General features: G+C 37.5%; 3 protein-coding genes across 11 annotated transcripts in view; 2 read left to right on the top strand and 1 right to left on the bottom strand.

Moving 5' to 3' along the window:
* tmem134 (transmembrane protein 134) overlaps positions 1-24,968 on the top strand; it is a 790,957-nt gene that overhangs the window by 698,545 nt on the left and 67,444 nt on the right. The gene's annotated exons all lie outside the window — the stretch shown is intronic.
* Positions 9,751-12,793, bottom strand: spcs3 (signal peptidase complex subunit 3). The gene is made up of 5 exons (XM_052545517.1): positions 12,526-12,793; positions 11,994-12,067; positions 11,228-11,304; positions 10,942-11,057; positions 9,751-9,964 (listed from the first exon to the last, which is right to left on the bottom strand). Exons 1-5 carry the CDS (start codon positions 12,666-12,668, stop codon positions 9,832-9,834), a joined length of 543 nt encoding a protein of 180 aa, XP_052401477.1. The 5' UTR covers positions 12,669-12,793; the 3' UTR covers positions 9,751-9,831.
* On the top strand, positions 15,427-24,894 carry asb5b (ankyrin repeat and SOCS box containing 5b). 3 transcript variants are annotated; one of them, XM_052545510.1, is made up of 8 exons: positions 16,076-16,885; positions 18,213-18,267; positions 19,772-19,851; positions 19,990-20,097; positions 20,593-20,743; positions 23,336-23,470; positions 23,607-23,798; positions 24,187-24,894. In XM_052545510.1, exons 2-8 carry the CDS (start codon positions 18,216-18,218, stop codon positions 24,312-24,314), a joined length of 846 nt encoding a protein of 281 aa, XP_052401470.1. In that variant the 5' UTR covers positions 16,076-16,885; positions 18,213-18,215; the 3' UTR covers positions 24,315-24,894. The 3 variants fall into 3 exon arrangements, with proteins under 3 accessions (XP_052401468.1, XP_052401469.1, XP_052401470.1); XM_052545508.1 differs by lacking the exons at positions 16,076-16,885; positions 18,213-18,267 and adding an exon at positions 15,427-15,654; XM_052545509.1 differs by lacking the exon at positions 18,213-18,267 and having other exon boundaries at positions 15,787-16,885.

Genomic DNA, 24,968 nt, shown 5'->3' with positions numbered 1-24,968 from the left:
GGTGTGTCCAAACTATTATATATATATAATATATTATAATACAATTTCAAGAAAGATTACATTACATAAGTAATGCTGTCTAAGTATTATTTCAGCTTTAACCAAAAGCAGGCTTATGTTTTGTCATTGAATTCTAGAGGGGATAATGATTTTTAAACCACATATCCATCAAGCAGTTCAGGGGATTATAGATTTATAGTGAACATCACTTCTTATGTGAAGACATAACAAAACTCTTTGTATGTTTTAAATATAGGCCAAACCACACCAGCCATAATAATATTGTCATGTCAACAGCAATTAATGTTTTAGTTCAATCAAAGTCTACTAGTATGTCACTGAAAGTACATACTCAAATTAAATCCAACTTCTAAGGTGAAATGAAAATTCCGCTCTCATATTTCGTCTTTTTCCCGGCAATCATTTTTTATCTTACACATTTATCATTACCTTGACATCTATCCAAGTTCAATTTCACATTTTCAGGATTTCTTTTACATGTAACACTTTTTTTTTTTTTTTGCACAAAAAACAGTTTGTTGTCAGTTTGTCTCCTAGATACTTTGAAACAATAACAAGAGTCTTGACTGGGTCCAAGAAACTCTTTCAAGGATGGCCAAAAATCCTCAGAGGAGGGAAGGAAACGTTGTCAATTGCCCCGCTCTCCAGATTGTCAGATAGTCTTCATGCCACTGCGACCCGTTCACACCATATATTACATCATAGCACTCATTATTTACTATCATGCGCTCTTCCTGCTATAGAAATTGAACACGACTTATGACCTTTTTAAGGGGCGAGGCAGGAGCCACTGAGAATCCCATTAAATGCGTTAGTTTGTGTTTCAGGAGATGGGTGTGTGCTGGATTAGACATACAACAATAAAAAAGGGGAGAGTTTCTAATAAAGCAAGTCTGTGAATTAAAAGTCCTCTCACAGCATTAGAGTCAAATTGTGTGGAGCCTACATCATATTATCTTTGTGTATGGTTTGGGTTTTGAAGGCAGAACCTACAGTAATATAATCAGCCCAAAGCTTAGGCATTATGAGATTTTAAATAAATCAGTTCAGTGACTGATTCGATGACTCATACATAAAATCACTTGTTCTTGAATGAATCAACATTTATGAACAAAATGTTTGAATACTTTTAAGTCTAAACAATACTTTACTGTCCCCTAAGGACATGAGAGAGTATGAAATGATGGAACTGACACAGGTGGATCACTTTCATACTACACACGTTCAAATTATACACTTAATACAAAATTATTGCAGTATACTTAATATTTACTACTTATGGTTGCAAAAGTGCCTACTCATTTTGGACGCAGCCAGTTTCTTCTTTCATCGCTGAATGAAACATGAATTGTAAAGCAAATCAGTTACATGAATGATTCAGTGACTAACTTGATGTTAATGGTTGAATCAGGATTTTTGAACAAATCAGTTATGCAAATTAACTCACTCATGAAACCACTCATAGACCTATTGGATGACTTTTAGTATTTTATTAATAGACGGAATGACTGTAACGGAAAATGACTCGACTGAGAAAGCTGCTCAATGTATCAAACTCAAGGTGACTTGTGAGTGTGCGTGTTTGTGCATATTTAGATATTAAAACATACATATTTTCATTCATTTCTCCATAAAAAGGCCAGGTTCAATCTGAAACTGCAGCAACATGAGTTTTAACATTACCATGTATGAAACTAAAGGTTTGAGTTGAGCAAATATCATCACTCTCCTGAGACGCTGTTGAAGTACAATACCTGCACTTCATACGTAAGGTCTTCTAAAGTTTGTTGGCGTCTTAGCAAGGAAAACAGACACCTTTGAACTCCAGTGATTCAGATAGCCCTGCTCCTCAAATCTGTTTTCCTGAAGATCTTTTGCACTCTGTACTCTCCCCTCAAGACAAACATGTGCATACACTGAGCAACTCGACACTGAATTTGACAAGGGCTGGAAAGGAAATATCAAGTGATTGTTGCTGAGACTGGCCATTTTTGGTTTAAAGAGTCAAAAGACGAACGGCCAAAACGTTGCGCAGAGAAAACAAACACAGTATAATCCGAAACACTGACACATACTGTACAACAGTGGGATCTCCAGCAAGAACACACAATAATCTATTCCAAGAAAGGAATTTTGTTATTTAATTTACAATGGCTTTACCTGCATCCTTGTGTTAAATTGTTAAATGAATCATACAAGTGGAATGTGTTGCACAGAGGCTAAAAATGAGTCGTTTAAACAAACCACAACAGCACATCACACAGAGGACTGAATCTCTATTCTGTCTATCTAGGAAATGGCACGAAGCAGAATTCCTTAAATGCCACAGATGGACATCACCCCAAAATAATGGCAGATATAACAATGAAACGCACTGGGAATTAGAGGAAGAGCGTATGGAGACAAGGCCCGATTCACACAAATAGCATCTGTGGCATTCTGTTTGAAGGACTTCAACACAATGTGTCCCTGCTTACTCAAGTCCCTGTGCTCCGGTGGTGCAGCCTGCCTCCTGACTCCAGAACAGCAATGAACTGCCATGGAATCTCTATTAATTCCTGTTTACACAGTCCACTTCCATAAATACATGAATTGTGTTTTTTTTTTTTTATTGTGAACTGTCCAAGATGGAAAGAATACGTGTGGTATTATGGGACTGGGGGACCAAGTAAATGCTTAAATGTATGTGTATGTGTAACAAAGTATTTGTTTTTATTAAAGAAAGAGCTCATCAAAAAAGAAATTCAGCTGAAAAATTGCTGAGTCTCAGAGAAATTTAGCATTACATCACTAGCTCACCAATGGATCTTCTGCGGTGAATGGGTGCCAGTAGATTGAGAGCACAAACCGCTTATAAAAACATTACAATAATCCACAACTAAATCCTGTATACTTATTAACATTTTGTGAAACAAACAAACCCATCTACTCCTAAATGGCCTGAGGAAATTTCTCAGCAGTTTTATTTTTGAATGATCTATTCCTTTACTGCCCCAAATGTTTTAGCTGTCATTTAATTAGTGTGGTCTTTAAAAGGCATCATTTTAGCCTATAACTTTTTAAGCATTAAAGTAATTCGAAGTGATTTTCCAAGCCACATGCTCAATGTTAATATAATAAAACACATTAAATAGTACAACAGCTTTAAATTATGGATGCAGTTTATACTTTTGTGAAGGTTTATTTCTCTGGAGAGTACATTTTTAAACAAACAAATGTTACTGTAGGACATGAAGTAGTCAAAAATAGTCCATGTATATGAAATATGCAAAGCTTAACCCCACTTTTTGATATGCTAAGGCAAATCAACATAAATGTACATCTTAAAGGAAAAGTTATTTAAATTCTATCATCATCAAAAAGGTTAAGGCTGATAATCAAAGTGACTTTCATGCTTCACAATGAAAAAAAAAAAAGCATCAAAGAATCAGTTCAAACCACTTCTGTGCAATATTTCATGCAATATTTCATGTCTTCTGAAGCCGTTTGATAGTTTTGTGGTAAACAGAGAATCAGATTTTCCAATTTAAAAGAACTGTGATCTTCTTTTACTTTAGCTCCTCTCTCTGATCTATCAGTGACATGCTTTGTTTTTTTCAAGAGAAAGGGGGAAGTTCCAGCAATGTGGTCATTTGGTTTTATTTTAGAATAAAATCCCTCTTATTCACTACACTCATCTCATTTTAGTATCTTATTTTGTGAAGATGTCCAGAGAGCTCTATTTTGGGCCAAATGGCTCACACAAATGACGGTAAATTTCCTCTTATTATTCACTCCATATGTACAAGCAAAACACCTTGAACTGCTCAAATTACTTATATTATGTATGCTGAGAAATTGAATTATAGGTACACATATTTGGGCTATTTCCTTTTAAACTGCTCTCACTGAATAAGAAACCTTGATCTTTTGTTCTTTTGTGTAATACAATGTTGCCCTCACAGGACTGAGATGGGCAATTGCACAGCGGGTTATTTCCCTCTCTTTTTCTCTTTCTCTTTCTTTCCTATTTGCATATTGAAAGGAGAATATATGGACAGTTTCTGGAGAAAGGATGGCCCTGGTTGTGACTGATACATTTTAGACAATTAAGAAAGCAGAGAATAGCATTTTGGTTCATTTGGGCTGATGAGAGATGTTTTTCCACATTAGCTTTAGTGAGTTCACAAATGAAAATATTATGACGTTTATGCAGTTATGCATAACGTTTTACACCAAACCTGCAATTTGTGTGACAACAAGAAGGATATTAACACAGTTCCAAAGAAACTGTATATGTTTCTGGCACATTATCACAATAAATTTATGCTTTGGTGTATTGATTCAGTCATAGTGTGCTTCCAGTTAAAATACTGTAAGGGACATAGTGAAGCGTTCAAGTGCTGCCATCTGGTGACTGAATCTGGAACTGTTTATTAAAAAAAAAAAAACTCCCCACAACCACAGTAGTATTATTATTACTCTATGTAATAGTGTAATAATAAACACAATTTAAATTTTACTCTGGCTTTTAACAGCAGATAATCAGGTAAAAAAAAAAAAACGGGATTTCAAATATTATGTAAAAAGTTTTTGATGCAGTTTAGTCGCAAACACATTTCAAAACAACTAGTTGTGATTTTCAAATAAACTTAAAGAGCCTGATTCATTGGATCAGGTGTATTTTACTAAATTTTGGAATCAAATTCTGCATGTTGGTGGCTCTCAGAACATAACTGGATATACAGGTGCATCTCAATAAATTAGAGTGTTGTGGAAAAGTTCATTCATTTCAGTAATTCAACTCAAATTGTTAAATTTGTGTATGAAATAAATGCACACAGACTGAAGTAGTCTAAGTCTTTGGTAATTTTAATTGTGATGATTCGATAAAAAAAAAAAAAAAAAAAAAAAACTTTTTAGTGAACTGTTGGCCTACTGGAAATATGTTAATTTACTGAACTCAATACTTGGTAGGGGCTTCTTTTGCTTTAATTACTGCTTCAATTCGGCGTGGCATGGAGGTGATCAGTTTGTGGCACTGCTGAGGTGATATGGAAGCCCAGGTTTCTTTGACAGTGGCCTTCAGCTCATCTGCATTGTTTGGTGTCTTGTTTGTCATTTTCCTCTTGACAATAGCCCATAGATTCTCTCTGGGGTTCAGGTCTGGTGAATTTGCTGGTCAGTCAAGCACACCAACACCATGGTCATTTATCCAGCTTTGGTGCTTTTGGCAGTGTGGGCAGGTGCCAAATCCTGCTGGAAAATGAAGTCAGCATCTTCAAAAAGCTGGTCAGCAGAAGGAAGCATGAAGTGCTCCAAGATTTCTTGGTAAACGGGTACAGTGACTTTGGTTTTCAAAAAACACAATGGACCAACACCAGCAGATGACATTGCACCCCAAATCATCACAGACTGTGGAAACTTAACACTGGACTTCAAGCTACTCCACCCTTCCTCCAGATTCTAGGACCTTGGTTTCCAAATGAAATACAAAACTTGCTCTCATCTGAAAAGTGGACTTTGGACCACTAGGCAACGGATTTCTTCCACAAATAGGCTATATATCATTACCATTGTAAAAAATATAAACGGTAACAGATTCTTTTCTCCGATTATGGCATCCTCCATTCACCGTTTGTTGACATATGTTAATGCCACGTATAAAGACTTTGCTGTTGGCCACTTCAAAGTTCCTGCTTCCGTTGTGTGAATGCAACCAAGAAAACATCCACAGGGAGAAACTGGTTCTCTAGGAACCACCCTGCTGGCTAGTTCCTAGAACTAGCTGGTGCGAAAGCCCCTAATAACAGGGTCTTCAGTAATGAAGGGAGTACAATCACACTCATATAGACACTCTTAGTCCTGGATCGTCAGTTTCACTGACGATCCAGGACAAACATAAATCCCAGGATAGAGCGGCTGAGTGAATGTGGTCTGGACTGTGTGGATGAGGCTCATTGTGTCCGAGACGCTGTAGTATGACAGTATTCCTGCACTGTGATCCACATACACTCCTATTCTACTGCTGATGGGTCTCACAGGGAGACCAGTTTCTATCTTACTGTGACAGAATGAGTATTTAGAGGGAAAACATGACAAACTCCACGACTGATCATTACGTCCAAACAAACACTCATCACCCGATCACTTCCTGCCGATGCTCTTATATGACACTGATATAAATACACTAAATCCACTCCACTGCAGCTCCCAGTAACTGCGTCCACACATACTCTCTCTGCACAACACCTGGCACAAAATCTCAAATCTGTCTGGATGATCAGGATACAGCTGGACTGTGCAAGTATGAGTAATCACTCTGTTGCTCTCAGACAGACGAAGGTTTTTATTCACGGTGTTCAGATCCAGAGTGAGATGATGGGAATCTGAAGGAGATAAAACACATCAGAATCAGGAATTATGAATCTGTTTGATCTTTTCATGTGGTAGACCTCAGTTCAGTATATCATCAATGTCTCAGTACAGATAAACAGATATATAATTTACATCATCAATTACAAAAAGTCTTCTTTATCTTTCTACAGGAAGAGCATGGACACGCAGTGAGATTTTCAGATTGTGGTTCTTACATTGTAGGAAGTCGTTCCTGGTCCTGGGAACAATGTTGGTGAATGTGACTGTGTAAATGAACAGACATTATGAGTGTGATTCTCATATCAAGAGAAAATAATCCTGCATCAATTCCTAATACATTTCTAGTTTAATGATCTCCATTATGTGAGAATGTACTGGTTTCTGAGAGCAGATTAATCTTCAGGACTTTACCTCTGTCTGAGATCTTTTTGAGCTGCTCCATGCAGAAATTTGCCAAGACAAAATTCAAAGGCATATATTTTGAAAAATGTCTGCTTTTTACAGAGCCCAAATCATTATAACACAAGAATACTTTAATTTTGTTATCAGTGTGATCTGGAGTCTGTATGCATAAGCTGATCAATGGTTGCTCTGTTCATCATACATTGATATCACTTCAGTAGACTGGATTACTTTGCGTAAACAATTGTATTATATGTCAGTCTAATTATGTTTTTTAAACCACTTCTTATATAATGTCAAAATTACATCCTATATAATTTTATAATGTCCTATATGTGGCCCTGGACCACAAAACCAGTCATAAGTAGGGAATGAGGATATATTTGTAGCACTAGACAAAAATACCTTGTATAGGTATATATATATTGATTAGTAATATGCACTGCTAAGGACTTACTTTGGACAACTTTATAAGTGGTTTTCTCATTACTTAGAGTCTTTTGCACCCTCATATTCCAGATTTTCTAATCAAATATTGTCCTATCCTAACAAACCACATATCAGTGGAAAGCTTATTTATTTTCCAAATTTAAAATAAAAATGTACCCTTTGACTGGTTTTGTGTTTTGTCCTGCAATTGTTGCTTGCATTTTTACTTTCTCTGCAAAATACTCAAGGAGTCCATATGACTACAATAAGAAGAAAACCAGACAGAGATCAGTATTTACCTCAAACACCAATTATAGAAAAAGATTATATTTGATAAATTAAAAGGACTTTGTTATAATTTGAAAAATCTATTCTTTAGTTTAAATTTATTTGTATTTTCATGGCACAGTTAAATTTCAGTTTCACTGTAACATGTTACCTTGCTTGAGATTCTTCTCTAACTCTTCAGCCACATGGTTCTGGTTCATCTTCCTCAGGATGTCCACAGAGATCTTCACAGCTTCTTCTGGTCCAAAACGCTTTGTCATCAGATCCACTGTGTCAGGTGTATCTGCCTTCTCCAGATCAGTGGCTGAAAAACTGTAATGATTCTTTAAGCGCCATTTAAACCTCTTCAGTTGATCTGTGCCTAGATCATCCACCGCAGCCAGAAGCTGCTCTGAAATAGATGCCATCACCCTTTGGCTCTGATTCACAGATGCCATCACTTTTCATTGATTCATCCCTTAAGGACAAGCTGCTGAAAAAAAGAAGAAAAAAAATTCCTTCAGAAGGGTTCGTTCAACCAAACATGAAAATTCTGTCATGAATTACTTACCTGGATGTCATTCCAGATGCCAGATGCCATTCCAAGGCCCAGAAAGGACATCAATAAAATAGTCCATGTGATAGCAGTGGTTCAACCATAACTTTATGACTCTACGAGGATACTTTTTGAACGCAAAGAAAACCATTTATTTTTTATTTTTAATGTGGCACTAATATGCCATTGTATAAAACCACTGATTGTATTTCACAGGCTCGCCTGCCCATCCAGTTCTGATGGTTAATGGTAAACGAACTTGGCTTGCTCTCTTTAATGGAGGCTCAAACACGAGGCTCGACTTGAGCAACAAGTTCAACCCCCCATTACGGTACTACACAGAGGGAGAAAAACTGAAATACAGGAGGAAATGGGGAGGTGGAAGGATACCTGAGCAATTGACCCTGGAACGGTGCAATGAGAGCTGCTTATGTTGGCTCGTAATGATGACAGACAGGAATGATTGATCAGGCTCCTCCCAAACCTACGGTTGGAACTTAATATTCTGTCTAGATAAGAAGTCACTAGCATCCCTTTTAAACAGCTTGTCAAAATGTGGTGGGTGGTGGGTGTGGTTTTACCATGGTGGGCATAACTCCATTCAGACTTTTGTCACCACTGAGTGAGGACCCTGCTTATTGCAGGCACTGCGTAATATACTCAGCTCTTTTACTTTTCTTACAAAACAAAACTTGTTTCAGCAACAAACTTTATTTTTTATTGAAATGTTACAAGATGTTAACAACTGCCTTATGCTATTGTTTAACGATTGGGATTTAGATATTTCACCCATTACTCTCTCACACGCATGTATCGTGGTACTGTCGAGAATGCCTATAGAAGACGGACACAGAAGAAATTACATTTTTGAAGAAAGTCATTCTTTTTGTTTTCTTTGCACACCAAAGGTATTCTTATATTTTAATAAAATTAAGGTTCAACCACTGATGTCACATGGATTATTTTTTACTAATGTTCTTACAACCTTCCTGGGCCTTGAACGTGGTATAGTTGCTATCTATGCAAGGTCAGAAAGCTCTCAGAGTTCATCAAAAATATCTTGTGTTCCAAAGATGAACAAAGCTCTTTCGGGTTTAGAATGTCACAAGGGTGAGAGATTAACAACAGAATTATAATTTTTTTAGGTGAACTATCCCTTTAATAAGCACAGACACTATTGTGATGCACAATGTCTCAAAACTGACTGATACCGAAACTCTAAAAACAATTTGTTAGGTATAGGTCAGTATTTTACAACTTACCATGAAAAATGAGAACTTTTGTTGCCGTCTTGTTCCACCTCTGAACTGGCACGGTGAGAAAAACTCAAACTCATCTCTTTATCAATCAGTGAAACTGGTTTTTCAAGAGACACAAAAAAAGATCCGGGCCAAAATGAAGTCTATCGTCAAACTCACGTACATTATTATCTGACGTACGCAGTTGTCTGGTTGAAATAGATTGAGCGATTATGGCAGTAAAAAGACACACTACTAACCTAGAAATGAACAGTTGTCCAAAAAGTAGTTTCTCATGACTCTAATCCATTAAAAAATTTAAATATGTCGTCCTTTTCGGTGTAAAAAGTGCCAGTCTTTATAATAATTGTATATTGTTACTGTAAAAATAAAATGTCATTTACCGTGAAACAGAATTTTGGTCATACCGCCCACCTCTAGTTGTAATTATTTTCATAACACCCTTAAACAAGTCACTCCTTAAAACAATTTGTCAACTTTTATTAAAACCCATACAGAGCACAACATTTACAAATATGGTTTGGGATGGACTGGAAGAGTTCAGTAGCTCTTTATGGTTTCATATGTTTCAGGGAAGGTGAGACTCTTGTGTCCTGATCCCATGACCAATGGCAGGATTCCAGCATTTGGCACCACATTCCATGAGAGAGTAAGAGTGATGTTCTTATTCGCCCTGTATTAGGGAAAAATCAATAAAGGACAGATAGGTTTAAGTCTATACTTTTAAAGGGTAGAATGGCAGTAGGTGGGTGTTTTATCAATGGTCCAAAAATAGTCAAATAAAGCGCATCCATCCATAATAATCCATCGGGGGCTTATATATATATATATAATTTAATATAACTCTTCCGCCAGCTAACAATCGCAGGCGGAAGCTGTTTCGGTGGATGACGCAGGATCCATGTTCCGGTGAATCGTGGAGTGCGAAGGACAGACAGCAAAACAAAACTCAAGAAACTATACTAAGGAAAGTTTGCTTCTTTTGCTCCTGTAAACAAACTCATGAAACTAGCATATCTCACTGGCGCCTGCACGATACGTCCTACATCCTCCGCCAGAACAGCTTGCATGTATGACAATCAGCGAAAAAAAAAAAAAAAAAAAAAAGAAATAATAAAGTTTATAAATGTTTTAAATATGGATATTTTTCTTACAAAAACACATGGATTCGCTACAGGAAGTCTTTATTCACCCCCCAGAGGCACGTTTTATTATGGATGGATGCGCTTTATTTGACTTTTTTTTTTTTTACTTTTGGACTGTTGAAAAAAACACCCACCTACAGCCATTATAGAGCTTGGAAGAGCAAGGATCATTTTTTATATAACTCTAATTGGATTTGTCTAAAAGAAGAAAATCTTATACATCTAGGATGCTTTGAGGGCAGAGTAAATCATGTAAATCATCATCAAGGTTGACACATTTTCAATATTCATTCAGCTCAAATCAGTTGTGGATTTTTGTCAGGAGTATTACAAATGGAAATATACATATTTAAACATATATGATTCATTTATATAATTAGAAATTAAATGCACATCAATTTTTTACTGCTCAGTCTAGTAAGAACACATGGCTGTCAAAAAGTTTTAACCATTGTTTATAAACAAGTTTATATTAAAAAAAAATATGAAAGAAAAAGGTACTAACCTTAGACCATTCCCATCATCAAAGAAGAAGTATTTGGATTTAACATCCTTCATGTTTAGTTTGGTGTTGTCACCTCTCAAGACAATCTTGTCCCATAGCACCACCTGGTTCAGTGCCTAATATGGGATAAAGACTCTTTACTGATTTGAAAAATCACAAACAGGTCTGAAATATTACAATCTAGATAACAAATACTGAGTTCTCAACAGATTTTCATAAACAAAACTGTTCATTATATTTGCCAGGCCCTCTCATCTATGGACAGACTGACGTGGTCAAGACTTACATTGCTTTTGGTTGAATATTCAGCAGTAAGGTAAAGAAAGAGCTCCTTTACATTCCAGTCAAATATTGGCTGCAGATGTTAAAAAGTGGTTAAGGAAAATAATGTAAATCTAGTTCTAGGTGTAAAGTGCACTGCAAAACTGACATCTGAAGTGGCACATACCACAATTTACAAAAACTGATGAATGGTGCACTGATGTGGCATAAATACACGTACACAGGAATTACATTTGCAGAAACAATGCTAAACATAAAGCAGTGAACAGAGAAACATGAAATAAATGACATTTGTACATTATAATTACAAATCTGAAACTTTTCTGAAATCCAGCTGCTTTGATTTGTCTCACACAGACACGGAAGAGAAGACAATGCTGAATAAAGTCGTCGTTTTTGCTATTTTTAGACCAAAATGTATTTTCGATGCTTCAAAAAATTCCAACGGACCCTCTGATGTCACATGGACTACTTTGATGATGATTTCTTACCTTTCTGGACATGGACAGTATACCGTACACACAGCTTCAATGGAGGGACTGAGAGCTCTCGGACTAAATCTAAAATATCTTAAACTCTGTTCCGAAGATAAAAGGAGGTCTTACATGTTTGGAACAGCAAAAGGGTGAGTTATTAATGACATCATTTTCATTTTTGGACGAACTAACCCTTTAAATTCTGAATTTTCTGGATTGCAACATATATATACATTTGCATTTACATGATGGTAATGTGTGGCACAGCAGCACTCTTTTCTATCAAAAGGATATTAGCAGAAATGTCAAATGTCACAAAGCCCAAGTCACTCCTCTCTCGTGGTCCTGTGAAGTCGTCTACATTTTTACTGGAGAAAGAAGAAAACAAAAGGATGAGAAAAACGATGAGTAAAGTGCCTCATTGCTTAGATGTGTGTGATACATTGAACCTACACGCACATTTAAAATGTACAAAAGCAAATAAAGCAATAGTATGAATAAATTAAAGACAAAAAGGGAATCTCAAACAATATTAGTTCGGCCTAGTTTTCACTCTGTTTTACGGTTTCAGATACAGACAGCGTTTCACAATATTGTTGAATAAACCCATAAAACACTTAACGTTATATATTAGTTTAATTTGCATAGCTGATGTGCTGCACCGCTATTGGTCAGCAGCATCTACAAGTGCCATATGCTGTAAAAACAAAGGAGTCTGAATGTACTTTGGTGCCTCGTGTGTATCAAATATATATTTTAATGAGATTACCACTCATTTCATATGAATCCTGTGATCGCAGACTCAGAAACGGTGCAGGTAACTTACATCATGACTTTGGACACTTGTATATCCACCGGTACGCTTCTGTCTTTGAAGGCTGTGGTAATAAAGCATCCGAAAGTGAGAGCTGCCATCACACTGAGCGAGAAGGCGAAGAGCGAGTTCGCCCTCGACAGTACCGTATTCATGATTCAATCTAGTTCTGATCAAACGAAAACAATGTTAATGCAAAACAACGATATATTGAAACGCTCTGAGCGGAGGTTCAGAGCAGGAAGTGAGGCAGTTAAAGATGATTCGGAAGCAAGGCCGACTTCCTGTTTCATTTTGGAAAGTACATACTGACATCCAGTGGTCAGGAAGTGGAATTGCACGAACTGTGCAACAGCTTTTTCATCAGAATCTGAATCAGAATGAGCTTTATTGCCAGGTATGTTTACACATACGAGGAATTTGTTTTCGTGACAGAAGCTCCGCAGTACAACAGAATGACAGCGACAGAACATAAAACACATAATAAAAGAATAAAAAATACAAATAAGTAGATAGTGAATGACAATATACAAATGACAATTGTACGCAGGTATATTACAAATGCAGTTATGTATGTACATATATATTATGTGCAAAATTTAAGTGTATACTAAGTATGTGTGTTAGATAAATAAAGTGTACGTGTATATAAATATAAAGTGTAGTGTGCTCGCAGTTATTATCAGCTGTTCATAAGATGGATTGCCTGAGGGAAGAAACTGGTCCTGTGTCTGGTTGTTCTAGTGCTCAGTGCTCTGTAGCGTCGACCAGATGGCAACAGTTCAAAGAGGGAGTGTGCTGGATGTGAGGGGTCCAGAGTGATTTTGACAGCCCTTTTTCTCACTCTGGATAAGTACAGTTCTTGAATGGATGGGAGAGTTGAACCGATGATTCGCTCAGCAGTCCGGACTATCCTCTGTGGTCTCCTGAGGTCAGATTTAGAAGCTGAGCTGAACCAGACAGTTACTGAAGTGCAGAGGATGGATTCAATGATGGTGGAGTAGAACTGATTCAGCAGCTCCTGTGGCAGGTTAAACTTCCGCAGCTGGCGAAGGAAGTGCAACCTCTGCTGGGCCTTTTTCACAATGGAGTCAATGTGAATGTCCCACTTCAGGTCCTGAGAGATGGTGGTTCCCAGGAACCTGAATGACTCCACTGCAGTCACAGTGCTGTTCATGATGGTGAGTGGGGGGAGTGCAGGGGGGTTTCTCCTGAAGTCCACCATCATCTCCACTGTTTTGAGCGTGTTAAGCTCCAGGTTGTTGAGAGTGCACCAGACAGCCAGCTCTTTTACCTCCTGTCTGTAAGCAGACTCGTCACCGTCCTGAATGAGGCCGATGAGTGTGGTGTCGTCTGCAAACTTCAGGAGCTTGACAGAGGGGTCCTTAGACGTGCAATCATTAGTGTACAGGGAGAAGAGCAGTGGGGAGAGAACGCAGCCCTGGGGAGCTCCGGTGCTTATTGTACGGGTGCTGGATGTGTATTTTCCCAGCCTCACTAGCTGCTGCCTGTCTGTGAGGAAGCTGTTGATCCACTGACAGACGGAGGTGGGCACGGAGAACTGATTTAGTTTGGGCAGGAGGAGGTTTGGGATGACCATGTTGAAGGCCGAGCTGAAGTCCACAAACAGGATCCTCACATAAGTCCCCGGTCTGTCTAGGTGTTGCAGAACATAATGCAGTCCAATGTTTACTGGATCGTCCACAGACCTGTTTGCTCTGTAGGCAAACTGAAGAGGATCCATGTGGGTACAGTTTACAACGGTTGTTGTTTTATCTTACACACCCAGTTACTCCAAAGTTAGGGAGACATATTACAGAATGATGTTTTTTTTTTTTTTTACCCTTTATGGATTTACCCTGTTAGCGATATTATACTGAAAAGTGGTTTTTGTTCTTCTTTTCCTGAAACACTTGATCACCTATATTTTACTGTGAGGTTACTTCTAAATTCTGGTTTGATATTCATAGTTGGTTATCGGTAAAATGGAAACAATTCCTTCATTTGTTTTGCAAGATATCTTCTTTTTTATGTGTGATTGAAATTCTCTTTTACCAGATGTTGTCAACTTTGTTTTATTGTTGGGTAAATCTCATATTCACGCATGCAAATGGAAAAATGTAAGCCATCCTTTAATATATTTCTTTGTGAGTTTGTAACACTGTTTCAGAGCTTTAGCCTGAGCAAATCTAAATAGAAAGTCTGAAATTCTTTTCTCTATCTCAAACTTTTTGTACTTCTATTGATACACCCCATACCCCCCCCCCCTCCAAATTTAAAATGTGAACTATTTTAATTATTAATATTGGATGTGCCTTATGTTGTTGGATGTTTTCAAGAAATAACCCCGACTATTTGTGTATGTGGAATTTTTCCAAAATAACAAACTATTGTACAATAAATGTTCATATCTCCTATGAACATTTCACAGAACCACTTTCATAAAAGAAGTTCATAAAAAATATAAAAGCAAAAATGTAATGCTTGTAAAATCCTTTATTCAGAAATCTCTGTATTAATACTCATCAAAATATGATAAAGCTCAGATGATCAACCAAATGCATCATCCTGCTGACTCTTCTGTTATTGAATTAATCATGGCTGACTGTGAAGAGGCATTTGTTACATAAACAAAATTACTTTAAAAATACAGTAATCTGAAGACATTGCTCTATAGCAACAATGTGTTACAGTACAAATAGTGTAATGAAAACAAAGCTGTCACTATGTATCATGAGACAAACATCCCATCAAATGACAACACCTATTGTCATGCCTCAGTCAAGTGGCCCATTTTTCCACTAGATAAAAGTACAGCTGCTTTATCTCATCTCTACTCTGTGCCCAGCTGCCTTGGGGAATAAATGGGCTGGCCTGGTATATGATCCCCATAAACACATCCCCAGATCCCATTCCAAAACATTCACTGTCACTGAGCAGCAGCAATGACTGAGATTTTGGAGGAGCGGCCTTTTGGCTCGCAGTACACCAACGTCTATCTCTCGATTTTTGTCCTTTTCTGCTTCAAATTATTTGTCAAGATCAGTTTAAACATACTGACCCACTTCTATGTGGTTAAAGGAAACCGTAAGGAGGCGGCCCGGATCGCAGCTGAGTTCTATGATTTTGGCCAAGGGCACAGTAAGTACGCAATAATGGTACTTATTGAGGCTATATATTCTTGAGCATGTTCTGAGACACTATGGGGTCTTCATGTCTCTTTGTAAGGTACATAAAACGTTAACTTTTTGCACAGGGTGTGAAAGAGAAAGCTTCTGCAGCATGGCCCATCTTTGTAACACTGAGAAAATGGGGTCAGCGTGTTCTTATCTAACAGTTAAGGAAAATTATTTTTAAATGACTGCGTTGACTGGATACAATGTTGAAAAAGCAATAGCCATTTAATCATTCTGGAATGACATTGTTTGGTGCAATGCACTATAAAGTAATGCATCTATCATATTTATTAATGAATCTGTGTAATTTTACTGTCTAAAGTCTAAAGAAAAATGTAGAGATTTTGTATGTGGAAATTATTCTCTCTGTATGATTCTTAATCCTTTTTTTTTCTCTATTTTGCCCTATGTTATTCCTTACTATGTCCTAATAACATGCACATTTACCTGATGTGAAATGCTAAACAAGTTACTGAGAAGAATGCTTGAATTATCAGTTATAAACCGCAACCTACTTGGCTTCTGACAACAACAGACAAAGCAACAGACAAACTGAAATGTTTGACTATATGACGCAAAAGGACGTGCGACGTAACATTAAAATAATTAAAAACTGTCACAAATTCTACAACAGGCCTACAACGATTTCTGAGAAATGTTAAGGTTGTACAATTGGAAAAGCCATTTGGAATCTGATTCTAACCTGTTACTAGCTACAGAATAATAGTGACAGCGTTCTAATCTTAACCTGAGATATAAATAGTCTTACTAACATGGATTTGGTATTATGGTGAAGATTTATCTCATGAATATAAAGTACGTTGCGTCACGGGCGCCCAGTTGGCGTAATCGCGGTAAGTGGGCGTTTATTTTTCCCCTAAGCTCTGCTTATGAATATTAATTACGTTACGTGACCAGAAGCTACGTCAATGTAACCTTATTAATATTCATAAGTTAGCCAACACGACTCTACTGAGATCTGAAACAACAACAAGCCGAGCAGCCAATCAAAAAGAGGCGCTAGTCACAGTTGCTCTACCCCATGCAAAAGGAGGACAGAGCTGATGCAAACATGCCTGAAGTTCCCTGCAGAGAAGCCGAGTACTCAGATAATACTCCCAAGAAAAGAAAGCGAGAGGACGTCGACGATTTTTCTGAGAAAAAGAAATCGCGGTGGGGTATTTTGATTAGTCAAGGTGAGTTATCGACACGTGCAAATGAATGTGCCTTCATATTGCGCCCTGCTGTCACCTTGCAGTAATGCATTTGTATAAGGGCGGACCTTTTATGTAAAATGACAAATAACATTTTAAGTAATGTTAGATAAATAATATAAAAATCATTATGATTTATATGACACTCTCAATATTATCATAGATATTGTTTAATGTTTAGCCTGTAAATATAAAATATGTTTTAATGATTAAAAAATAAGAAAACGAAATGAATGGAATAAGGTTGGATATTAACGACATAATTTCCAGTGTCAGTCAGAAGCACACCTGCAATCATCATTATCAGTAGAGCAGAACGATGAATGAAGTGAATATGATACAGTACTGTGGATAGTCATGCAACGCAAATCTAATCTGCCCTTAAATTTGTTGTAATATTATTGGTCATAGTTTGCCGTGGTGGATGAAAAAAAAGAACATTTTGTTCCAAAGCCTTGGTAGTGTTCCCTATATTCCCCACAGCCCAAATACAAAACTGTCTAGCTATTTGCTGACTATGCAACAAGTATAGGAACATAAAAATAGTAGCATACACTATGTAATGTGTTTACCATGTTGTGTGTAAGGCCTAGTAGTTATAAGTTAAGGTAAAAATCAGTCTGAGTGTGAATTTTATTCAGAAAATATTATTTATTTTTTTATTTTTTTGCTGCACACAGCTAAATTTTGTTATTTCTAGTTGGCAGCATTTGAACCCTCTTAGCAAGACCATGAGAGTTCAAGTAAACAGTAAAATTGGAGACTATTATGTGTTTGGACTCCTTCTGCATTATGCTTTAGACTTGGTCTTTTACTCTATAATGCGGAGGGGGAGGGTTTGCTTTATATCATTGCAGTGTGCCATAGAATATTTATAGTACTGTCTTTTACTTGTAACTTCCCTGCTTAGTCTCCATGGATCCCAGCTGTAAGCACATGAACAGAACAGGATCTGAAATATTCATGAAAGCTTTCACAGAGTCTCAATAAAGACTATTTTCTGTTAAACAGCCTGCATTCATACTGAGCAGTGTAATTTTCTCTGACCTAAATTGTCACTATTTAAGTAATTATCACTAATTAATTTTTATGTGGCATTATGCCTAAGAAAACACTAAACTGCATCATTAAATGATATTAGCATCTAAACTAGTATTGTAACTGACTGAAGCACAGCTGTGACCTAACGTTCCACATGTCAGTGTGGAATCTCGTTGGCAGTAACTCATCTCCTTCGCTCAACTAAGCTAAAAAGAGAAGGCGGCTGCCTTTTTGCGCCTCAAGATGACAGCCGTACTTTCATTTACAGGCTATGGCGTATTCGTATCAATGGATAGATGTGCCGTGGGGAGACGGAGACCTGGGTACGTAACAGAACCTATTGCTCCTAGGCCTCGTTCTGTGCCAGCAATGGCAGTAGCAGAAGGCAGTTGTCGTATGTTGTTGTGGCTAGATTGAGCTCTTGCTAAATATACATCTCCTCAGTCCACTGTGAATAGATAAATACCTACAGTATGGTATGAGCTGCTAGTACTGTGAATTAAGGTATATTCTGTTACACATACGATTCTGGTTCTGACTAAATATAAAATGTCTGAAGACATTGACATTGTTGTTGGTAGCTGTTTTGTTGCTTATGTGGTCAGTTGGTTGATGCAGTTGTTTAATTGAGGAAACTTCCAAATACAGACTGCGGGGACCCCAGGAGGTTGCAGGGAAGTGTTTGGGGATCTATGGAACATTTGAGGAATTTCGGAATGTTGATGGTAACTTGTTACCTAAAATATTTATCAGATTTGTTTAACATGATCATTTGTAACACATGGCACTTTACAAATAAATCTAAATTGAAAATACACTATGTGATTAGTTTATGCATCTAACATTAAACATTTAGCATTAATGATTGGTTAAAAATATAGAACCATAATAAAAATCGTCAATCAATTTCCTGGGTAAATTTATTTTTGATCTTTAAACTTTTTTTTAATTCAAAATATTTAACGATTTTCTAGCACACAATTATTGCTCGCCATATATATATATATATATATATATATATATATATTTAAAAAAAGCTTTTTGAAGAGTAAAGCTGGTAATGAAAACTTTGACACTGAAATGGCTTCAGCTCAAACACATAATACAAAAGACATGCTGTCCAAAATGCCCTGTTGCCAGTAATGGAGAGCCCTGGCATTTGCTGCCCAGGAGTAATGAATGCCAAGGATCGTCCACTGAGTTTTTGTAAATGGGCATTTGTTATGTGTGGTGTTTTGTAAATGTGTCCTATATACATGAAATAGCATAGCTGCCTTTATAGGAGAATCATATTGCTTTTATTACTAAATACTGATAACATTACAGCCTGGTTTTTATTGCACATTTTATGAAGTGACATCATTTCATTTACATTTTGTATCAAAGCAACACAGGGGAATCTGTTCAAATGGCTCAACAGTTTAAATGAGTCGACCTTTATTGTATCTAGAGAGCTGAACTACTCTCATGTTAGTTGATAATGCTGTGCCATTTTCAGCAATTCCTCTCACAAGCTCTCTGCTCAACAGCTGTCAATGGGCAGTGTCAAAATCACCAGTGCCTACACCACTCTCACTTTACAATGTACTGTACTAGAAATGTTATGAAGTCTGGCTGTGGCTGAGTGGATGTATTTAAAGCTCTTGAATTACATGGTGCTTTTGCTCGGCTTTTAAATACAGCAAATAATGGTTGCTGTAAATTATGTTAATGTAACTTTTTTGAGGTTTGTTTTTCTGAGATGAAAGGGCATTTATTAGTCACGGGAAACAGTTGGGTGTCAGTACATTTATTCAGTATTAAGAATAATCTGATGTGTGTTCACAGGTTCATGGGCGGATCGTTCTCCACTCCATGAAGCTGCATGTCAGGGTCGACTTCTGGCGCTCAAGACTCTTCTCTCACAGGTTCACAAACAGAAATACAGAAATGGAGCAGAAATTGCTGAAAAGAGGTCAAAATAATATGTTAGCATTTAAACAAGAAAATACATTGTGTTTGTTTTTCTTTTTTTTCTCTCTCTCTCTATCTCTCCATATTACCAGGGTTACAGTGCAAATATCATCACTATTGATCATGTGACTCCACTGCATGAAGCTTGTCTCGGAGATCACGTAGCATGTGCCAGGGCTCTCATAGAAGCTGGTGCCAATGTGAGTTACAGTTATTAAACAACACAACAAAGGTTTTTCAGCAACATATACATATTTCATATGTGGCCCAATAAAAAACACTGCTTACCCTGACTTAACATTTCTGAAATATACTCTTGTCATGAGTATACAGTTCAGTCGTTTGCTTACTCTTTTATATATTTATAGATGAATATTTGCCTGTGTTTTTATTTTTTATTTGTCTATTTATTTTTGCTGGTTTGGAGCTATATCAAAAATTAAACAGAACTTCTGCCACCCACTGAACTTCTAAAGATCTGAATAAATTACTGTATGTCACATGGATAAATGATAGAATTTTATCTCAAAACCACAGTTACTGAAGTAGCCCCTTCTAATTACCTTTGTGACAGCTAACTCCGGTTTCCTTTAATTGTTTCAGTGAAGACTTGCTCTTTGCATAGTAGAAGACTGAAAAGGCAGCTTGATCTGTTTGTGTGGATTGGGCTGTTAAAATGTTGATGTACATGGCAGGTGAATGCAACTACCATTGATGGCGTGACCCCGCTGTTTAACGCCTGCTCAACAGGAAGTGTCACTTGCACAGAGGTGCTTTTGGAACATGGAGCAAAACCACAGGCAGAAGAGTGCCAGCCTTCACCGATTCATGAGGCCTCCAGCAAAGGTAAGTAATTCTGCCTGCCAAGTAACTGCTCTAATCCAACCACAAAAAAATCAATTTATTTGAATGCATTTGTAGTGAACAGCACATTCCAGAGCCCAGTTTATGGCCGATTTATAGTGGTCAAAGGTTTTCTATTTTGATTGGATATTGGTGGTCTACTGGTGGAAATTATCCAACACCATCAGATAAAGATACTAGGAGAACAGCCAGGCAGCTCTTAGAGGGCAAGAAGAAGATCTCTGGTACCAAGCACAGGAACAAAAGGACTTTCTGCCCTTCACCCACCTAGAGACTGATTCTTGACTTTTTGGCCTGTGACCGCCATAAAAAAAGACCTTAGGAACTCCAGAAGCGCAACAGTATGTGAAACAAAGAGAAAGATCACAAAGATCCATCCAAATAAATTCATATCTATGTTTCCAAACATTAAAATTGATTAAACTATAACACATCCATCTCATAGTTATTCAGAGAAATAAGTTTTCGCAGTGACAGCTTTGTGTAGTGCAACATCTAACACAAACTCAGCTGTTAATGGAGAAATGAATGCATGCAAGACAAGTTAAATCTTTTTCCATCATGTTTGCACTTAATGCATTCGTAACATTGCCAGAAGCATGGTTGTGGTTTGGAAAGTAAGAAATGCTTAGGTAAAACTTTAGTGACATTTTTCATTCTTCTAAATTTGTGTTTGAAAGTGGAAAAAGGGAAAGTCGTGGCATTTGCCAAGCATGTAACCCATACTCAGAATTGGTGCTCTGCATTTAACCCATCCAAGTGCACACACACAGCAGTGGGAAGTGAACACACCGTGAACACAGTGGGCAGCTATATCCAGCACCCAAGAGCAACTGGGGGTTCAGTGCCTTGCTCAAGGGCACTTCAGTCATGGGTATTGAGGGTGGAAGAGAGCGCTGTTTATTAACTCCCTCCTCCACCTACAACTCCTGCCAGCACCGAGACTCGAACCTGCAACCTCCTGGTTACAAGTCCAGTTCTCTAACCATTAGGTCACAGCTGCCCCTATGGACTATGCAAATAAGTTCCACAGGAGGAAAGAAGGGTGAGCCACACTATGTTCCCCCACTCTGGTGGAAACAGCCAATCACTGTATGGAAATGGAGAAGTGATAAATTGCAATCTCTTCCTCATCTGAAAGGGATAAAGAGGTACACTTCCAAAAGACACTCCTTATTCTGACTCTGGCACGTCCAGTGAGACACTATCATATACACTTGTTCTGAATCTCTGGCCCATGAGGGAAGAGACAATAACAGCTATAACAACAACTCTACGGGTTGTGAGCCTGCAGTCCACTACAGGGAAGGCAGCAACAGACCCATTTGTCTAGAGTCTCCAGCTTTCGAGGCAGCAACATAGGACCATGTTCTGAGCCTGCAGCATGCAAGGAAAGATATACTGTACATTCAGAGTCTTTGTCCAGCAAGCAACAACAGATGCAGCACGTCCCGAGTCTCCATCCAAGAGAGACAAAGCAGATTTACCAAGTTCTGACTCTAGCCCAGAGAGGCTGAAGACATACAGAAATTTGCAACAAGGTGAAGCTCCAGTGAGCAAACCTATTCTCCTCTGCGTATTCCAGGCAAATTACCTTCTGCACCTACTCCAGGGCCACATTTGCATTCCAGATTTGGTTATTTGGTTCTCCAGGAAATCAGCGTCCTACAGGACTTCGTGTTCGAGGTTGTTGAAATAGTTTTCCGCTTCTTTTGCCCACTGCATTGTTACCAGCACAACCAGTGGAAGAAGTCACCACAACTGGACTGTTCACTTGACTGAGAGAACATAAATATCAATTATCCAAACCTTTTCCAGAGACCGTGGCATTATTTTATATTATACTATTATGATTTTCTAATTTACATTAGATATTATAAAGCTGATGTCAGCTGATAAAAAATGATTAACTTATTTGTTTGATACATAATAAAGGGTTCTTCACTTTATTGCCCTGTTGATAAAAAAAAAAAAAAAAGGTACGATTTTAAGCATGACAACTGGTTTGAGCTGGTTCAAGCTGGTCCTGAGCAGAAGCTAGTTGCTTAGGACCAGCACAAGACCAGCTTTAATGAGCTCATAACCAGCTCAAGACCAGCTAAATTCCAGCTCATGACCAACTAAGAACTAGCTTAAACCAGCTTCCATGCTTCAAAACATACCCAACCAGCATTTGCTGCTTTTTATTTTTCAACACTGTAGAAGTCTCAGCATTTCTGCCAATGCAACATCCAAATTAATCACTTGCACTTTCTTCCTTTTTCATTTATGGTATTCATTTAGTAAGTCTTGTCTATCTATTGTTAATAAAATTTATTTTATTACACTTGTGTCTTCCTTGTGTTGATAATACAGAAAGAGGTTCTACAAGTTAGATATCCCACCAATCTTTCTTATCAGATGTACTCATAACTGCACCTTAAGTGACACGTGATCCAAAAATCATAACGTCATTGGTGACGTGAGTATCCATCACTACACTATTTCGCATCCCTGGTTGGCGAAACCAAAATCACTAAACATTTATAGCTGAGGTTACAAAAAAGTAATCATACATGTGTTTGTTTGTCTCAGGCCGAGCAGCATGTATAGAGTCTCTCATCTCGTGGGGAGCAGATGTAGATTATGACATCCCTCATCTAGGAACACCTCTCTACATTGCCTGTGTCTCCCAGCAGCTCCAGTGTACACGGAAACTTCTGGATGGAGGTGAGTTTGATGTGGCTCTGTGTACACTTTTACTGTTCAAACTACCTAAAAGAGAAATTCAGTTACTTGGTGTATTTTGGTGTGTGGTCAGGTCATCTCACCTTAGTTCTTTAAAACATAAATGTGTTTTTCTTAGGAGCAAATGTGCAGAAGGGCCGTTTCCTGGACACACCACTGCATGCTGCCACACAGAAGGACTGTCCAGAAATCATCAGTGTGCTACTAGACTTTGGCGCTAACATCAACGCTCGCAACCTGGAACTACAAAGGCCGATAGAAACAGCGCCACCCAGCAGTGCAGCAGAGGCAGTGCTTCTTCTTTACGAGGGTAATGTTGCTCAGCTGATTTGGACAGGAAAGAGTGGGAATGGTTTCAGGAAATAAGCCAGGGTCTTCTGAGAATTAAGTGTCTTTTAAGAACTGATGAAGACAATAGATTGTAGAAATCACCCATTCAATGCAAAGTCAGTCTTCACAAAGTTGCACCTTCTGTATATTATAGCCATAATAATGAAAAGAAAAAGAAAAAAATCAGTGTAGGCTAGGATTTGAACAAGGGTCACTTTGTCTATATACTTACTAAGTTGTAAAAAAAAAAAAAAAATATATATATATATATATATATATATATATATATATATATATATATATACCCTATATTTGTATTTTTTTAAAAAGGGGGATATTGCTAACTTCTACTGTTTCTTCCTTGATAGCCATGCCACGGTCTCTCTGTCAGCTGTGTAGACTGAGTATCCGAAACTACATGGGCCGACCCAGACTGCATCTGATTCCACACCTCAAACTGCCTACTCTGCTCAAGGGTTTCCTCCAGTATAGATAGGTTCTGTACCTCAAACTATAAAGCCCCTTCTGCTTTTATTTTCTTATATTAAGTGCATTAATACACAAAAAGGTCACTCAGTCTTGTATGTGACCACAACGCACAAAAAGCATTACTTCTTCTAAGTTAAAACGTTTTTTTGAATTGATATATTTTTTGTGCAACCAGTATCAGTTATATTTTTTTATAGAATATCTTAACAAGAGTCATGTAAATTAGTCATTTTTAACCTGCACATTCTCAGCTTAGCAGTATAAGCTGCATGCCTAATAGTATACACATTTATCACGTCAGGATAAAATTATTGAAGTGCATGTCAGTATAGTGAATTTTATATTTTTATCAAAGTAATCTAAAAACAAACAAAAAGAAGTGTCAAAAGCTCAACTCAACTTTTCACTAAATCCTTAATTTCACAGTTTCCCGAGTTAATTGCATCATGAACTGTTTTGAAAATTAAATGGAAAACCACTGGAAAGATTCAATCTAATACTGTACTTTGGCTAAAAATTTTGTTGCTAAAACAAAGCATGATACACACAGTAACTTGCATAGAAATAAAGAATAGGATGTGAAATTTGATGATCTAATTGGTCTCCTTTTTCTGTCATTGCAGTTGGTACTGTAAATGTATAATTATTTACGTCCTAATCA

Source organism: Carassius gibelio, chromosome B1 (genome assembly GCF_023724105.1).
Source record: "Carassius gibelio isolate Cgi1373 ecotype wild population from Czech Republic chromosome B1, carGib1.2-hapl.c, whole genome shotgun sequence".
Taxonomy (NCBI): Eukaryota; Metazoa; Chordata; class Actinopteri; order Cypriniformes; family Cyprinidae; genus Carassius; species Carassius gibelio.
The sequence above is the reverse complement of the archived record's forward strand: the minus strand, read 5'-3'. Positions and strand labels throughout refer to the sequence as shown.